Source organism: Mya arenaria, chromosome 11, assembly GCF_026914265.1.
Source record: "Mya arenaria isolate MELC-2E11 chromosome 11, ASM2691426v1".
NCBI lineage: Eukaryota > Metazoa > Mollusca > Bivalvia > Myida > Myidae > Mya > Mya arenaria.
In genome coordinates this window covers 27670572-27687607 of record NC_069132.1, presented here as the reverse complement: position 1 = coordinate 27687607, position 17036 = coordinate 27670572, and the positions used below count along the sequence as shown (strand labels likewise).

The 17036-nt window shown below is 34.5% G+C and overlaps 1 protein-coding gene across 1 annotated transcript in view; it reads right to left on the bottom strand.

The window, feature by feature from the left end:
* Positions 1-956: 956 nt before the first annotated feature.
* LOC128208147 (molybdenum cofactor biosynthesis protein 1-like) overlaps positions 957-17036 on the bottom strand; it is a 17677-nt gene continuing 1597 nt past the window's right edge. The window contains 10 exon segments of the mRNA XM_052911538.1: positions 957-3100; positions 3102-4384; positions 5841-5888; positions 7491-7611; positions 8486-8596; positions 9183-9335; positions 10712-10783; positions 12879-13111; positions 14594-14761; positions 15432-15588. Coding sequence (XP_052767498.1) covers positions 2945-3100; positions 3102-4384; positions 5841-5888; positions 7491-7611; positions 8486-8596; positions 9183-9335; positions 10712-10783; positions 12879-13111; positions 14594-14761; positions 15432-15588 — 2502 coding nt within the window. The 3' untranslated portion in view covers positions 957-2944.

The window sequence follows — 17036 nt, the reverse complement described above, 5'->3', positions numbered from 1 at the left end:
TGTCACTCTGGATAGACGTCTTCATTCCTCCTCATCATAATATTAACCTTTGAGCCACACAATCAATGTCTTTTATGACCTTTAGGTGAAAAACAATTAGTTGGTCACCCATCTGTACGTCACACTTCTTTCCCCCTCAATAACTAAAGAATGCTTGAACCCAGAAACTTCATATATATTAGAACCCAGGTATGCAGGTTGGTCATAACCAGTAGATGGCCTCTATGTTTTTGGTATCAAGTTCAAATGTACAAATTTCATGTCCATCATTGATTATTTCTCACCTATGACCACACACTCAAAAAAGCAATATCTAGTGTATAACTGCTTTTACTAAACGGTAAGGACAATGTCGTGTCCTGCCATTGACAAAGGATTGAACCCACAACCATCTGATGAACAGCCTGATATGCCATCCAGACGGCCATTGCCACAATTACCACGTTAGTACAAATTGTGTATGTTTTGTAAACAACTGTCCCATGCAGGTTAATGACTTTGATGTCTGGTATGGAACATACCATTTAATGTAATACTGTATAATGTTACACAATCTATGATGAAGAAAACAAGAGAAGTCACAGGCTGCAATATCCCTCACAAGATTGAGAACAGTATCAACTTGGCCTTAAAACCAAGGATAACAATGAACATTAACGAAAGGCAATAACTCAAAATACTGCACCCAGAGTCATGGTTCCTGTGCACTGCCCTTCTCCTCCATTATGTTTATTTGTGTATGAAGTTTGAAGTAAATACTTCAAGGACTTTTCATGTTATGTCCAGACAAAAACGAGTATGAAAGATTAAGTGCAAAAAATACTACACAAAGAGTTATGGTTCCTGTACACTGTACTTTTCCTTAATGAGATTTACTATATACGAAGTTTGTCGTCAATGATGATGTAGCTAAATAGTATTCAAAGTGGAGAAATTATAACAATGCAAGTATTTGTTTATATTTAATTTGTATAAAATAATCATCGTTTGATGAAATCAAGCTTTTTTATTATAATACAATTTATAAATCTGAAAAATAAATCTAGTTTTCCACCAATTTCATAACTTAAGGAAAAATCTATCTATCTCATATATTGTTAAAATCCAAGAGTTTTTTTAGTATATTTAGAACAAACGTGTGTAATGAACAAATAAAAATAAAGAACACAGTAAATTTATGAGTATAACAGTTTAAACTAATGATAGTTGTAGAAATGAGGGGAATCAACTTGGCACATGAAGTTTATCATTGATTTATTATGTATAATTTAACACAAAAAATAGTTTTTAATTACAACCCCTACATCTAGGTAATAATGTTCTTGTTAACAAAACATGAGTTTTTAAGACAACAGATACAAGGATGAGCAAAATAATATCATTTAACATACCGGTATTTTCTTCACAAAAGATAAAAATAATAATGACAAATACATATGAAATGGAAGTCATCTTTGATATCTCTTTAAATACAACAAAAACAGTACCTTTATCCATGTTGAATATGATTTTGGTCAGATTACATGATTGTATCATCATAGATCATTAGATCATTGTATCATTATATGATTACAGCTACATCTACCTGTTTCAATTTTTAGAGGATGAATAGTCTAAGTCTACAAAGGAAAATAAATGAATAATCATAAACTTTACAGTAATATATCTAAGAAACCCTTCTAATTCAATGCTGTATTTAATTCTATATGCAATAACAAAGCTTGACTATCACTCACCATCCATGCTTGAAACAATCAATTATACTTATATATTATAGTTTTGAATTCACACAAGAAAGATTTCAAAATCATAACTGGTACATTTGGAGTTATTAAAGACATAAGCAAAACCACAACCATTCAAAAGCTTTTTAACACTTACTACCTGTTTTTCTTTCCATTTATAGCACAGTGAGATAATGCCTGCAAGTATACAGCATGTATTATGATATTATCACCATGTCAATTTTTAATCAATCTTGTGTAACTCTAACAAATGTATAGATGTATAGTGGATGTCTATCAAGCTACCCATAAACCCAACATGTAAATGGGTTTTTTCTGAACATTTAACAGATGTTTGCAGAATATAAATTAATTCTTTCAATTTCTTTTAAATTGGTGTTATCCCAAAGTTCAGAAAGATTATTAAGAAAAGGAGCTACAAAAGCATCAAAAAGCTAAAATAGTAATTTTGGTTTCAAATAAGACAGCATCAAATACAACTCCCTTTACAGGAACTGTTTAAAATTATCAGTGCATAATAAGAGCAAACAAAATTTGAAGGTATGCTAATTACAAGTGTAACATTACATTTTGTATGATTAAATGAAAGAATAAAAGTCTAAGACTTTGATTAAACATTCTTGTATTCAGATAAATGTTTGAGCACCAATGATATATGTGATCATTCTCATGAGTATGAGTGCACATATATTTAAACATATAAAACTCCACAACCAAGCAAAACATTTAAAAAGAGAAAACATAAATGCACAGAAAAGCTTAAAAGTATCTTCAATTATAATATAATGTAGAAAGAAAATATTGCTAAAACAGAAACACACAGTGATGTTCAGGCCCAAGAAGAAATTTTGCGAGACTTCTCACACAAGGTTTGTACAACCAGAGTGGTATTCATTTAGTTGTGTTTTGTAGAGGTTACACATTTTACACAAACCAATATATGGTAAACATCCAATCCGACCATTGATCACAAAATGGCGAAAAACCACTGAATATGTTTGGAGGTTTACAATTGAGAACACATATTTTGAAAATCCTCTTTTCTTGGATAATATTCAGGATTGCACATCGGCTCATAAAGGGATATCAATAGAAAGATTTTAAATAAACATTTTATATATTTACAGAACTTTTTTTTTGGAATGTGAACTTTTAAGCCTTTTTATTTAGCACCAGGTAACAATCTGGTGGAATGCATCTTAATTTCTTTTATAATCACCAGATTTTCCACCGGATTTTTTCTCAAGTTTTATGTCACCAATGACAATGTCTTTAGAGACAGCTTTGCACATGTCATAAACAGTCAGTGTTGCTATGGCAACTGCAGTAATGGCTTCCATCTCGACCCCGGTTTTTTCCAATAGTCCTGACAAGGGAGGTGACTCTAACAGCATGGTTAGATTCATCAAGGTGAAGGTCAACACTGACCTTGGAAAGTAAAATGTTGTGACAAAGAGGAATGAGATTGCTTGTGTTCTTAGCAGCTCCAATTCCTGCTATTTGAGCAACAGTTAGGACATCTCCTTTCTTCATCTTGTTGTCTTTGACAAGATAAAAGGCCTTCTTCCCAAGGTAGACAATTCCGGATGCAACGGCAGTTCTAGTTGTCTCCACCTTCTGACTTATATCAACCATGTTCAGTTTTCCTGATGAATCTGTGTGGGAAAGTTTGCTGCCAGAGTTTTGACTTTTCTGACCCTCTTGTTTTTTGTAATCTTCCAGAAATCCACCCCTTTCCCTAATATGATGAATGTCATGACTTTCAGCATCAGTGGTCTTCATGTGTACATTATTTATTGATCCAAAATATTCTTCATCAATGTAACCCATCTTTTCATCCTGACCCATACTCTTTTGCTGATGGTCGTTTCCATATTTTGCCCAGAATTTGTCACTATCTCTCATCTCGTGGATATCCTTCCCATCCAGCTCGGTGGCCTTTCTGTTCCATACTTTCATTTGTTGTTCACTGGAATCGATCATATAATCATTAAATTCATCTTCAATTACTTCTTGTTCCCCAGATTGGTTATCCTTATCTTTTCGATGTTTTTCAAATTTTTCATCAGCCTTTTCTGTCTGAATATGCACTTCTTTTCCATACTCTTTCCAGAATTTATCATTTTCCTCTTGCTTGTCATGTATATCAAATCCTTCAACTTCTCCTGATTTCTTTTCCCAAACTTTCATTTGCTGTTCTGTAGACTTGAACTCATAATCATTGAATTCAGATTCCTGTATATCATCCTTTTCCTGATTGTTTGGCCTTGATGAATGCTTTAAATGTTCTGGTTCATGAACAAAGTCTGTATGTAATTTATCCTTGTCTTTTACATTATGAATGTCTTTTCCATCAAGTTCAGTTGATTTTCTTTCCCAAACTTTCATTTGCTGTTCTGTAGACTTGAGATCATAATCATTGAATTCCGACTCCTGTATATCACCCTCTGCATTCTCTGACTGGTTACTAGTAGTTTGGCTATAGTTCTGGTTCTTATTACTGATATCATTCTGGTTATCATTGTTGCTATGGTTATAAGATGTGGAATGAAACATGGCTGCCAGCAGCCCTCCATAGGAGACCCCGACCGACAAAGGTAGATGTGGCCTCGTGTCTAATACTACACCACTCTGGCCACCTGAAACATGGAGAGTAGATATATCGAAACATGTATACAGGGATATAAACAAGAAAAGAAATTCTTGTTACAACCGCTACCTTGTACCAAACAATTACCAAACTAAAGATCAAAGCTTCAAACCACCACTCCAATGTTTATCAAATAAAAAATGAAGACTTCGAACTTTCTCCAACATATATGAATTAATGTTAATCTGCCAATCAAGATAATAATTAATGTTTTAATCAAAAATCCATTCCACTTTTTAAACCATGGTAACTAAATCTTAATGTGGGTAAAAGTTGGGTAAGCACCATCAAATATCAAAACGAAGGCAAGTCTAGGAATACATGTAACAGACTATTGTAGAGTGGATTGTTTTTGTTTGGTTAGATATTAAGTTTATACAACTGTTGTTATCAAGCCTTCTTTGATTGGCAATGATTCAAATGGCTAAAACAGGGGTTCATACAGATGATAATTGTCAATCCTGAAAAATTGTTTGCTGTCTGTCTGAGTAAGTAGCCATACCCAAAGCAGGTCAATGGGTTTAGATCTCTTTTGAAATTGTTTCCCAAGGCATAAATATTCAATTCAAGGGTCTTCCTACTGTTTTCGATGCAAATGTCTCAGCAATAATCTTTACATCTGTGCAATAGTCTGGATTTAAAATCTCTTAATCATGATTTCTAGATTCATCCTGAATTTAAGAACCCCTGTACACACCGTTTTGGCCTCACAAGGTGCGTGTAATTGGCTTACACAAACTAACCAAGAAAGAGAAAGTTGATCTACAAATCAGCATTTTTTTCCATATATACTTGGGTAGTTTTTGAAGGAATAGAAAAATAGAAGGAAAGGGGAAAAAGAAGCAACTCTTGAAAGCCAGGGATGATTATCCATATTCAAGGCTTTTTTATTAACAAGAGCTCTGCAGATGGATGACAACACATGTCCATGTTTTTTCCGTAAATCAACTGACAAAACTCGGGAATTATTTAAGTCATAGTTATGGGCCTTGCGACTCATATGTTAAATGTCAAGTTCAACATGTGTACCAAGTTCCTTGTTATGATCCTTTACAGCTTTTTTGTTTATGTCAAACTTTGTGTGTTCCACCACTGACAATGGTCTCAATGTTTAAATCTGTGGTGATGTAAAAAGTTAACTGAATGTTTGAAACTGTTAAATATTAAATCTTCAAATTCTTAGTAAAACCAACAGTGACAAAATGGCTAATCAAACAATTCTTTACTGACTACAACCTTAACCATAGCATGCATACAAGAAATAAGCTCAAAAAAGATAAGGAGACAACTAAGTCTAGGTATGCTAAGAGGATGGGGAAGGAATAAAATATTTACTTGGGTTATAATTTGCAGTTTGGAAAGTCAGTTGTATATCTGCGGGGTTCTAGCGATTACTTTAAAAAGGCTGTACATACTTTTGTTATTCAATAAATGTTGTCACCCACCAATAAGAATCATGGGTCGGTTCTTCATCTTTGAGAGGTTCAACATCCCTGAAATATAAGAATTATTAAAATTTCTACCTCGATTTAATTATACATATTTCCTTGCTTGATTGTGACGAAAGCTGAAAACTTGAGCCCAGCTTTTGTGTACAAACCAGTACTGATTTTTAACGCTGTGAGAAGTTCCATTGGAAAGGATTGAATCCGAAACCTCTTAGGTAATAGATGGACTTAATCAAAAGACCACTCCCACTGCACTTCTAGGGTTTTGTTGATCATTTATATATATAACAACAAGTTAAAACAAGAATAACGCTGGAGGCGATGGATGCTCCCTATACGCCCATTTTCTATAAAAAGGTAGAAATTGTAATACAATGTGTTGGTTGAAGGAAAATGGTTGTAGCATTATTATACACAATTTGGAAAAAAATCATAACAATGGTAAAAGAAAAAAATAAAGCAGCCATTGAAATTCACAATTATACAAGATATTGCCCAGACAAACTCTGATTTTCGAAAACAATCAGGGGAGATAATAGTTTAATAATAATGCACCAGTCAATTGTAACCAAAGCCCCCCCAGGTCCAGGGAATAGCGGGGACTTTGAGTTTCGGTCCAGCAAAGCCCAGGCAAAATCCCCGCCCTCCAGGCATAACTGCTGGTAAACCCCCTGCCAAATGCCCCCACACCCCAGGGATCCTAGGTAAGGCCCATTGCCCGCTATACTTGGCGCATAGACAAAACCACCACGTTCACCCAGCACTGCATGGCCACCTAGAAGGTAAAAACACGGCCCATTTCCCCGGCATCCCCATTATACCCCAGACCTGAGGGGGCCGTGGTAACAAATGACTGGTGCATATTAATGCATGATGGAATAATGGTTCTTCAGCACTGCATTCCCCTCGTTGCCATCCATATACCAAGTTTTATTTAAATCTCATTTGTAGTTTTGAAGTAATTCTACAGACAAGGGTGTGCAAGCACCAATTATGAAAAAAATGGATAAGGGGTGATGACTTAATAACTATGCATGATAGGATTATGGTTCTTGTGCAATGCACTTCCTCTCATTGCCATCTATCTATATATACCTAGTTTTAATACAATCCTATCAGTAGTTTTGAAGTTATGGCCCAGACAAGCACCAATTTTGAAAAAAAAAAATGAACATGCTTTTCTGTACTTCTGTTAGTTGTGTACTGTGTAGCATAGATAATACTCTTAACTCCATGTTGAAGGCATGTGCTAATACAACTTAACTATGTCAATTTGTTTAAAATGGTACTGTCATACTTAATTTTCGATAGCAGTACAAGCATGTATTCATTGTCAAATTGAGTCTTGAGCTTCATGTGGAAATCTTGAATGGAACCTGATGTTTGTGATATTATGTGGTAAGGGAAATCTTTAATTCATAGAAGTTTTATGCAGACCATTTTATGGAAATGATAAAAGTATGTTTTCTATGACATGTAACATGATGCCTCTTTCTTTGCTCTTGCCTGATATTTTCAGACTTTTCTGACACTCAATTTGTATGATATATGACAAAATGACGATAATATCACAGAAGTTATGGCAAAACTTCTTCGAAAATCATACGAGCTAAAACTCAAACTAAATACAAGTTAAAGGTTGTGTACCAGCATGTTGTTTTTTTTTCCTGCTGACAGCTGCCCCAATCACAGCGAGTAGTTCATCTTTATCGAGTCCGCCCCTCATTGCATCCCGCAGTGACACCTCAGAGTTGCCAAACAAACACACCTGGGAGGAATTATTCAGAAGATTCTTACAAACTGACACAATTATTAAAGGCACTGCAATAACAATATTTACTTCAAACTAGAAATGTGTCCATAGGACACGGATGCCCCCACTTCGGTTTTTTGTCACAGAAAATAAGCCATAATGATTTTTGAAGTATTTTTGGCAAAAAAGGGCCGTAACTCCTAAATGACTAAAGCGATTTCCATGACTATCGAACTTGATCAAGATATTATGGTCACAAACATGTGTTTAAAGTTTGGTGAGGATTGGACAAACAGTTTTCAAGAATTAGATCGGAAACAATCTTCGGGACGTATTTTTCAAGTCTTTTTTTGCAAATAAAGGGCCGTAACTCCTAAATGACAAAAGCGATTTCCATGGCTAAGGAACTTGATCAAGATATTATGGTCACAAACATGTGTTTAAAGTTTGGTGAGGATTGGACAAACGGTTTTCAAGAATTAGATCGGAAACAATCTTCGGGACGTACGTACGTACAGACAGACAGACGTACGTACGGACAAGGGCAACCCTATATGCCGCCACTTTGTGGGGGCATAAAAAGATGCTGTTCTTATGTAGTGGGGCCATATTATCAACTAGGGCATTGTCCAATCTTTTGAATTATATATTGATTATATATTCTTTATATATTTTGATATGAATAGATTGACTGCAAGGTTATACTAGGTTTATCTTATTTTGAAAATCAAAACTATTATATGATTTCGGACACTCTCACAGTGTTCTTATGACTTTCTTGCTATTATCATATTTTGTTGTACGCTTGTTTATAAGATAGCTGGAGTCTGTTTAGAATCAAAGAAGAGCTTTTGTCAGTACAATTTATATTCTGAAATCTGTTAGGTACCTTGAGGTTTCCGTCTGCTGTGATTCTGAGTCTGTTGCACGATCCACAAAAGTGTTCACTCATGGACGTGATGAAGCCGACCTGGCCCGCGAACCCGTCAACCTTGTAGCCCTGGGAAACACAACATATAATCTCAGTGAACTAACACTCAAATATGGAATGTGATAATACAAACATTCTTCTGCTGACATAAATAAATAAAACTTTATCAAGATCGTTCCCGTAGTGAAAGAAACATTTACAAGTTGACAAATTCTGAATGGCAAAATAACACCATCTGATGCATGTCCGTAAATGAAAAATCATCCATAACAAAACTAAAAACCCAAGTAAAACATGACATCCCATAGTATAATGCCAAATTACACAATATATGTAGCTGATCCAAAGCTTATGCCAATAATCATCTGTTTTCTCAATATATCAAGGGGTAATACTCGACAACTTTGGAAGCCAGATTGTTTGGCTTTGCTGAGTATTTTCACTGGTAATATCTGCATTTAGTTTCATGTAAATAATCTAACCATTTTTGAGTAATGTTGAAGGCTCAAGTTTTTGCTTGACAATAACACATATGTTGCTAACAGTGACCATGTCATAAAGAATAAGGCCATATCTAAAAATAAATCAAGAGAAAATCCCTCACCCACACAATCAGATAAGCAATCAGTTAGGCTGATGACTTAAAGGCTTATACCTTAGATGTGTCATTGGGCATGTCCTGTATTCTGTTGAATTGTGGAAACCTGTCCCGAATTGCACCCACCATTTCCATGTATGGCACCATCTTCTTAGAGTTCCACTTGTTTCCGTCAAATGGCATGTACTCTATAAATCGGACATCCAGATTCTGTGAAGACAAGCAAGATTGAGAGCGAGCTGTACTCATATGAAGAAACATACGCCACTATATGTTACACAAGTTATAGTAGATACAAGTATACAGTAGTTATACAAGTTAGTGTGACAAATAAAATTAAAATATTAACTTGCAAATTGAGTTTAATAACCAAAAAATAAGCCATAATGATTATTCAGGATAATCTGCACATATAGGATAAGTTGAGTTGAGTTGGGTTTTACGGCATCGCAAGACTGTATAGGTTATATGGCGCCATTCAGGCAGGAAAAAACTTGTTGGATCCACATCTCATTTACATCGAGATGATATTTTTTAAGTATTGTTGGGAAATAAAGGGCCCTAACTCCTAAATGATTAAAGCGATTTCCATGGCTATCGAACTTGATCAAGATATTATGGTCACAATCATGTATGTAAAGTTTGGTGAGGATTGGACACATACTTTTCAAGAATTAGATTGGAAACATATATTTTTGAAGTATTTTTGGCAAAAAAGGGCCGTAACTCCTAAATGACTAAAGCGATTTCCATGACTATCGAACTTGATCAAGATATTATGGTCACAAACATGTGTTTAAAGTTTGGTGAGGATTGGACAAACGGTTTTCAAGAATTAGATCGGAAACAATCTTCGAGACGTACGTACGTACAGACAGACAGACGTACGTACGGACAAGGGCAACCCTATATGTCGCCACTTTGTGGGGGCATAAAAAAGAAATCCCTCAAACCCTTCCAATGAGATAGTTTAATCACATAAAATAATTTTATGTATCATAACTATGATTAAGGTAATTTTATTATGTTTATAACTCATTTTTACGCAAATCAACTTAAGTAAAACAAACACGATAAGGCTGTAACTTCTGTTATGAGACTAAGACTCATGGCAGTCACGTTATAGGTAATAAATGCTGGCTATCCTTGTGACCTGGATTAAGACTAAAATCCCACAAATCAGATGTGGCCAGTCAGAAGTTCTCATAGCATTTCTAGTAAAGGCCACAACAGCCTTTGACCTTAGAATAAATAGGGGTCATCTACTGACCATGCTCAATGAGCACACCAAGTTTGAGGACACAATCATTCAACACGAAAACAACTGATCACAACATGTTGTGTCAAATTAGAGATAACTTCCAATGTATTTCAAATAGCTGCAAATCAATGAGTAAGAGATAATGGTACCATCTGCTTTTCTTATCTAATGTCATTAAGAACCTTTTCGCTTAAGGCACATTATTTCACACAAAAAATAAAAATGGAACATTTTACCTCCACAGGACTCGCAACACTTTTAAGATGTGAGAAATGTGAGACTAAAAATGGAATGTTCATGATGCCAACACGTTATCGGTACTCACCTTGTGTTCTGTAAGAGCCACAAAGTCACAGATTTCATCATCGTTCAACCCTCGCATCACAACACAGTTCACCTGACATAGAGGATATACATGTACACATTATTGGCATTAATTAAAAAAAATGACTGTACATTTTAAAATAGGACTCATTGATTTCAAATAGACTCTATGAAAACTTACAGATCAATAATTACAGAATAAACAGGACCATGAAACAAATTATAATAAATATCATAACCAAACACACTTATTCTTGCATTATTTTGCATCTAACAATTAACAAGAGCTGTCACAGAAACAGCGCGCTCGACTATTCCGCCACTTTTCAGTGTAATGATTGAAAAGTTTTGGCGAAACATGCATGGATCACTGTTAGATTAGATTTCAATGCAATACATGATGTGCTGAGATATTAACATAAATGTGGTTACATGCAAAATTTTAACCAGAATGTTTAAGTGTAATAATAAAGGGCCATTATTTGCAAAATACAGTTATCTAACTTGGTAATTCAATTAGGTTGGGTGGTTGAATACCATTGTATAAAGTCTCAATGCAATACATCAAGTAGTTGCTGAGATATTATCCTATGTGTGCTAACATGCAAGACCTTAACCAGAATTTCTAAGTCGCATAATAAAGGGGCAAAAATTATATATAAAAAAATAATATGAAAGATAGAGTTATCTTACTAGATTAAATAAGAAGGTTAAATGGTTGGGAGCCTTTGTGTAAAGTTACAATGCAATATATGATGTTTTCGCTGAGGTATTGACTTAAAAGTGGTTACATGCAAAACCTAAACCAGAATTTCTATGTCGAATAAAAAAGGGGCAATTATTTGAATTTAATGCAAACTAGAGTTATCTTACTTGGTTATTTAAGTAGATTGGATGGTTTAGTACCATTTTATAAAGTCCCAATGCAATACATCCAGTAGTTGCTGAGATATTAACCTATGTGTGCTTACATGCAAAACCTTAACCAGATTTTTTAAGTCAAATAATAAAGGTCCATAATTTGCATTATATTCATAAAAGTGTTACTTACTTCATTAATTTAGTAGGTTATATAGTTGGGATTACATATCTAAAGTTTCAATGCAATACATGATATATTTGCTGAGACATTGACTTAAATGTGGTTACATGCAAAATCCAGAATTTCTAAGTCGAATAATAAAGGGCAATTATTTTGCATTAAATGCAAACTAGAGTTATCTTACTTGATTAATTTAGTAGGTTGGATGGTTGAGTACAATTGTATCGAGTCTCAATGCAATACCTCAAGTAGTTGCTGAGATATTAACAAATATGTGCTTGCACGCAAAACCTTAACCAGAATTTCTAAGTTGAATAATAAAGGGCAATTATTTGCATTAAATGCAAACTAGAGTTATCTAACTTGGTTAATTAAGTAGGTTAGATGGTTGAGTACCATTGTATCCAGTCTCAATGCAATACCTCACGCAGTTGCTGAGATATTATCCTATGTGTGCTTGCACGCAAAACCTTAACCAGAAATTCTAAGTCAAATAATAAAGGCCTATTATTGGCATTAAATGCAAACTAGAGTTATCTTACTTGGTAAATAAAGTAGGTTGGATGGTTGAGTACCATTGTATCAAGTCTCAATGCAATACCTCAAGTAGTTGCTGAGATATTAACCTATGTGTGCTTGCACGCAAAACCTAAACCAGAATTTCTAAGTCAAATAATAAAGGCCTATTATTGGCATTAAATGCAAACTAGAGTTATCTAACTTGGTTAATTAAGTAGGTTGGATGGTTGAGTACCATTGTATAAAGTGTCAATGCAATACCTCAAATAGTTGCTGAGATATTAACCTATGTGTGCTTGCACGCAAAACCTTAACCAAGGGGTGATGCCGACGCCGACGCTTGGGTGAGTAGTATAGCTCTCCTTATTCTTCGAATAGTCGAGCTAAAAATATAAGTCACCTTTGTTATCCAACATTGAAAATCAAGTGCAGATGTCAAATAATGCATTTTCTATCAGATAAATTCGGAAATTCACTTAAACCTTTCTAGAATGAAACAATATGAGATCATATTTTTTCTTAGGTTGGTCAGTTTTGTTACTAAGAAAGCTCTACAGATTTTCAAATCTGAATTGCCAAAAAGTTCTGACTTTGGTAAAAACAATACCTTGACAGGACCGTATCCAAGCTCCAGAGCTTTATCAATGCCCTGCATCACCCTGTCCCAGCCTTTACGCCGGGTCACAAACTCAAACTTTGCAGGAACAAGAGTGTCCAGACTGACGTTGATCAGGTCAAGCCCCGCCTCTTTTAGAGCTGGCAGTTTTCGTGACAAGGTAACACCGTTAGTTGACATGGCAACTGTCTCAAGGCCATATATTCGTAAGTCACTCAGACCACCTAAAATTGTTTTTTATTCATTTTATACTGACATTATCGCTTTAAAGCTATTGAACTAGTTTATCAAGTGCCATTAAGTATTATTTTCTTTACATTTCTATTGTGCTTCCTTATGGTAATGCATATTAAGTTTGTTACATTGTATACATAATCTGATGAACATAGCATCTTTTGGAATACTTCTGACAGTACAAAGCCGTCACTTGTGATTGGTCAAATGATGTTTTATCAGGGTAAAATTTATGTGATGTCAATAAAACAAGTGACATCATTGATGCAAACCTGATCAATCAGATGATTTTATAATAAGTTTTATTGTCTTGTAAGCATTATTCTTCAGTGTGGTAATAGGATAAAATTAGAAAATAAACAGAGTAAATATAAACATATAAATATTTCAAAATTTTGGACCATCTGTCAGACACAAACGACGCACTGACCAAATATTGTCATACACCTATGAACCTCAATATCATAACATTCAATCCTTAAGTAAACTTTGTGTTTACTCTCCCTCATGTTATACATAGAAAATCAGTAATAAAAGTCCTATATTGCTTTCAACAGTCAACATTATTACATGTACGTGAAACAAAAACTAGAACATTCATGTGTATAATTTTGACTAAAAATATTAGTCTTATCGTCACTGTTTACACAATGATAATAAGCAGCTAACAGTTTGCCTCTTGGTTACAAAGTTTGCTAACTTGCCTCACAACATAATACATTTATAACACACCTAGCTAAAACATTGACATTTGAGATTTTTAACATGACAAATCCAGTACAACATATGAACTTGAAGTGATAAGCCTACTTTGGCTATGCATCATGATGTCCATTAGCAGACATTATCTTAAGTTTTAGGCGCTTAAGTGAATGTCTGAGACTCTCTGATCTTTGTTTAAAGTGACTCGCTCATGGTTTTAAAATGCACTTTTTTTCAATTACGAATTAAAGTGTGGCAAATCATAAGTAGTGTTAAAACAAAAATACCAAAAGCTGGAACCCTTCAGCAGATATTGATATTTGCTCAAATATCGTCTTTGAAAACCACAATTTTCATAAGCATTTATAACGTGATTGAAAATTAATTACGGCTGTAGTGTTTGGTTGATTGACGTTATCACATGATGTTATCAATGTATCCTTAACAGATCAACATATCCACCACTATGTTAAAGTCCCGTAGGCCGTGTGGACTAGCCGGCTGTTTTCTAATTTTTTTCTTTACTTTACCGGCGTGGGTTTGAACCCCACTAAAACAAAAATACTTTTTATGCTAAAACTGTTGTTTTTTCTGCAATTTGATATCAGAGAGTAAAATATGGTTGTGATAAAATAAGTGTTTTCAGATGCATTGTCCGGAAAAATAATTTTTGGTCCAAAAACATGAGCGAGTCACTTTAAGATGAATGGTTATGAAATAAGTGAGCCAAAGTAACTCAGCCTACTTAAAAATGAACCACTTCTACTTACGCACAATATCGACCACATCTTTTCTGACTAACGGTTCGCCGCCAGTAAGCCTTATTTTTGTGATGCCTTGTTTCACAAACATCTCTGATAGTCCTAGGATCTCGTCGGTACTCAGTAGTCTCTCCTTTGGGGTGAGATCCACACCACCTTCCGGCATACAGTACTGACCTGGTGCAGGGTATTGTATAATAGGAACTAGGCATCGAGTGTAACTTAACTTGGACATACAAAAAGTTATCAAAAGGTATATACCATATATATATTTAGTATTCCAAAAGTATAAATATGTATATATAATCATATTAACCTTATCAAAGCAACATAAAATAATGCTCTAAAATCATACCAAACACAATTATTTCATACTAAATGCCAAACAAAAGAAACACCAATTTCTTAAGAAAGAGGAAAAAATGAAAAATATGTACATTTAACATTTGCATACTGCAATTGTTTTTAATGTGGTCAGGCAGAATTGCAACAGATATGAATTTTTCTTATGAAAAGAATGTTTCTCTTGGAAATCAGTCTGATATGGGAAGAAAGAGTTTTAGATAAACACGCTTCCGACACTGGTGCCAACAGCTAAGCATTAACATTCAAACAAGCCCTGCTATATAAAATCCAGGATTTGATTTGCAGACTTCTGCTAATTTTGACAACTGGGAAATCCCTCAAAACCAAGATGAATGCTGACAGTGAACACAGGAATAGAACAGTGTAAGCTAAACTGAAATATGCATTCTAGTGCACTGGACAATAATTGATTTTAATTATGAAAGGTGGATTTAAAAGTCATAAATGACGAAAACCATAACCATAATTTGAAATGTCTTACATCTGAGGTTGCACCTCTCACTAAGGGAGATGCGGAGGTAGGAGTGGTGACGGCCGAACGTGTCTGTGAGAACATCCTGTGATGCGGGCACTTTGGCATCACGTATTGTATCCACTGCAACTCTTGGTGAAGAATGTTGTGCCTCATTCTGCTTGGGCTAAATTGAATTAGGTTTTAAAGTTCAAATACCATTTATAAATAATAACATGTCTTGCCATATCTACAGGTATGTAAATGAAAACTGCATATAAGTAAAAACAAACAATGTCAACAAGGGCTATTATGTGAGAAATTTAATCAACATGTCAACATCAAAGATGTTATTGTAAGATAGAGATTTTATAACTTATTATGTAACAGGTATTTAAACATCTGTAAATGTCAGCCAAGTTTAGAAAGCATATACTGTGAAATCATTAATGTTCGTGGGACATTAATTTTTTGTGGTTATAGACCCTTTATTCACTTTTTCAATTGCCTTGTTATGTTCATACTCTAGTATATTCTTTACAGAGGTCGCAGTATACAGCGGTATAAAGCCTAAATACCGAACTCACTGTATATATCTTACTATTATTGCTTTGCATTTAACAAAAAATAAACCAAATCAATTCATTGTGTTTTTTATGAACCAAATGACAGAAACACATGCTGTTTCGTGTGCTGTTCATGAATATCTACAGGTTTACAAGAGGTGAGTGTTGGTACTCAAATTTTTCTTAAAAGAAAAATTTAATTTATTACATTGATTGTTTACTTAAATATACACACCTTCTCTGTGTTTTCTCAGTTTGCAAAATTCTAAATTAGTATTCAGTGGCTTTGCATATCTACCGTATTATATCATGCATAGGACGCACTTTTTTACCCCCAATTATCGTCTTAAAAATTGCCTGCGTCCTTTCTATGCTATTAGAATTTCATCTGTTTTTTTCCAAGTCCATTTCAGGTCGAAAATATCGGACCGGGGAAGAACGCGGTAATAGTAAGTATCTGTACTGCGTCACCGAAGAGAACAACTGATATAGGTAAAATCACGCAAGTTAACACACGCAGAAATATATTGAATGTTTACTTTAAAATGATTTATTGAGAAATAAATTGAAAACAAACACGAGTGTTTACTTTTTTACAAAAGGGACGCTACTCACAAAAACTCGATGTGAGTCAGCACTTTAACTGGATTGAGTTATAACGGCAACAGAAAATCGGGAAAGGAGGTATTTATCAACTAATCGTTGTTCATGATTTTAATGTTTCGATATTTTACAAAACATTTGTTGTATGTTACTGTTTTAAAAAATTAATAAAGGAATGTGCATAACGCAAAGTAGCATTATTGTCACTATCAAATCTTTTCAAATGTGCGAAGGTGTGAAAAACACCCGCTGTCTGTCATTAGAAAAACATCAATAGAACAAACTATTGTGATGGTAATATAGTATTGTTGTTTGTTCGCACTTTACCCGAGGTGCCTTCTGCTGGCAAGGCTAATTACCTACACGCAATAATTATGCTGACATGCTTTAATCCGCGCAGCGACAAGCCTTATCAAAACAATCATTAGTTTTGACAATACACAGTTTTGCAACGGTTGCAACGATT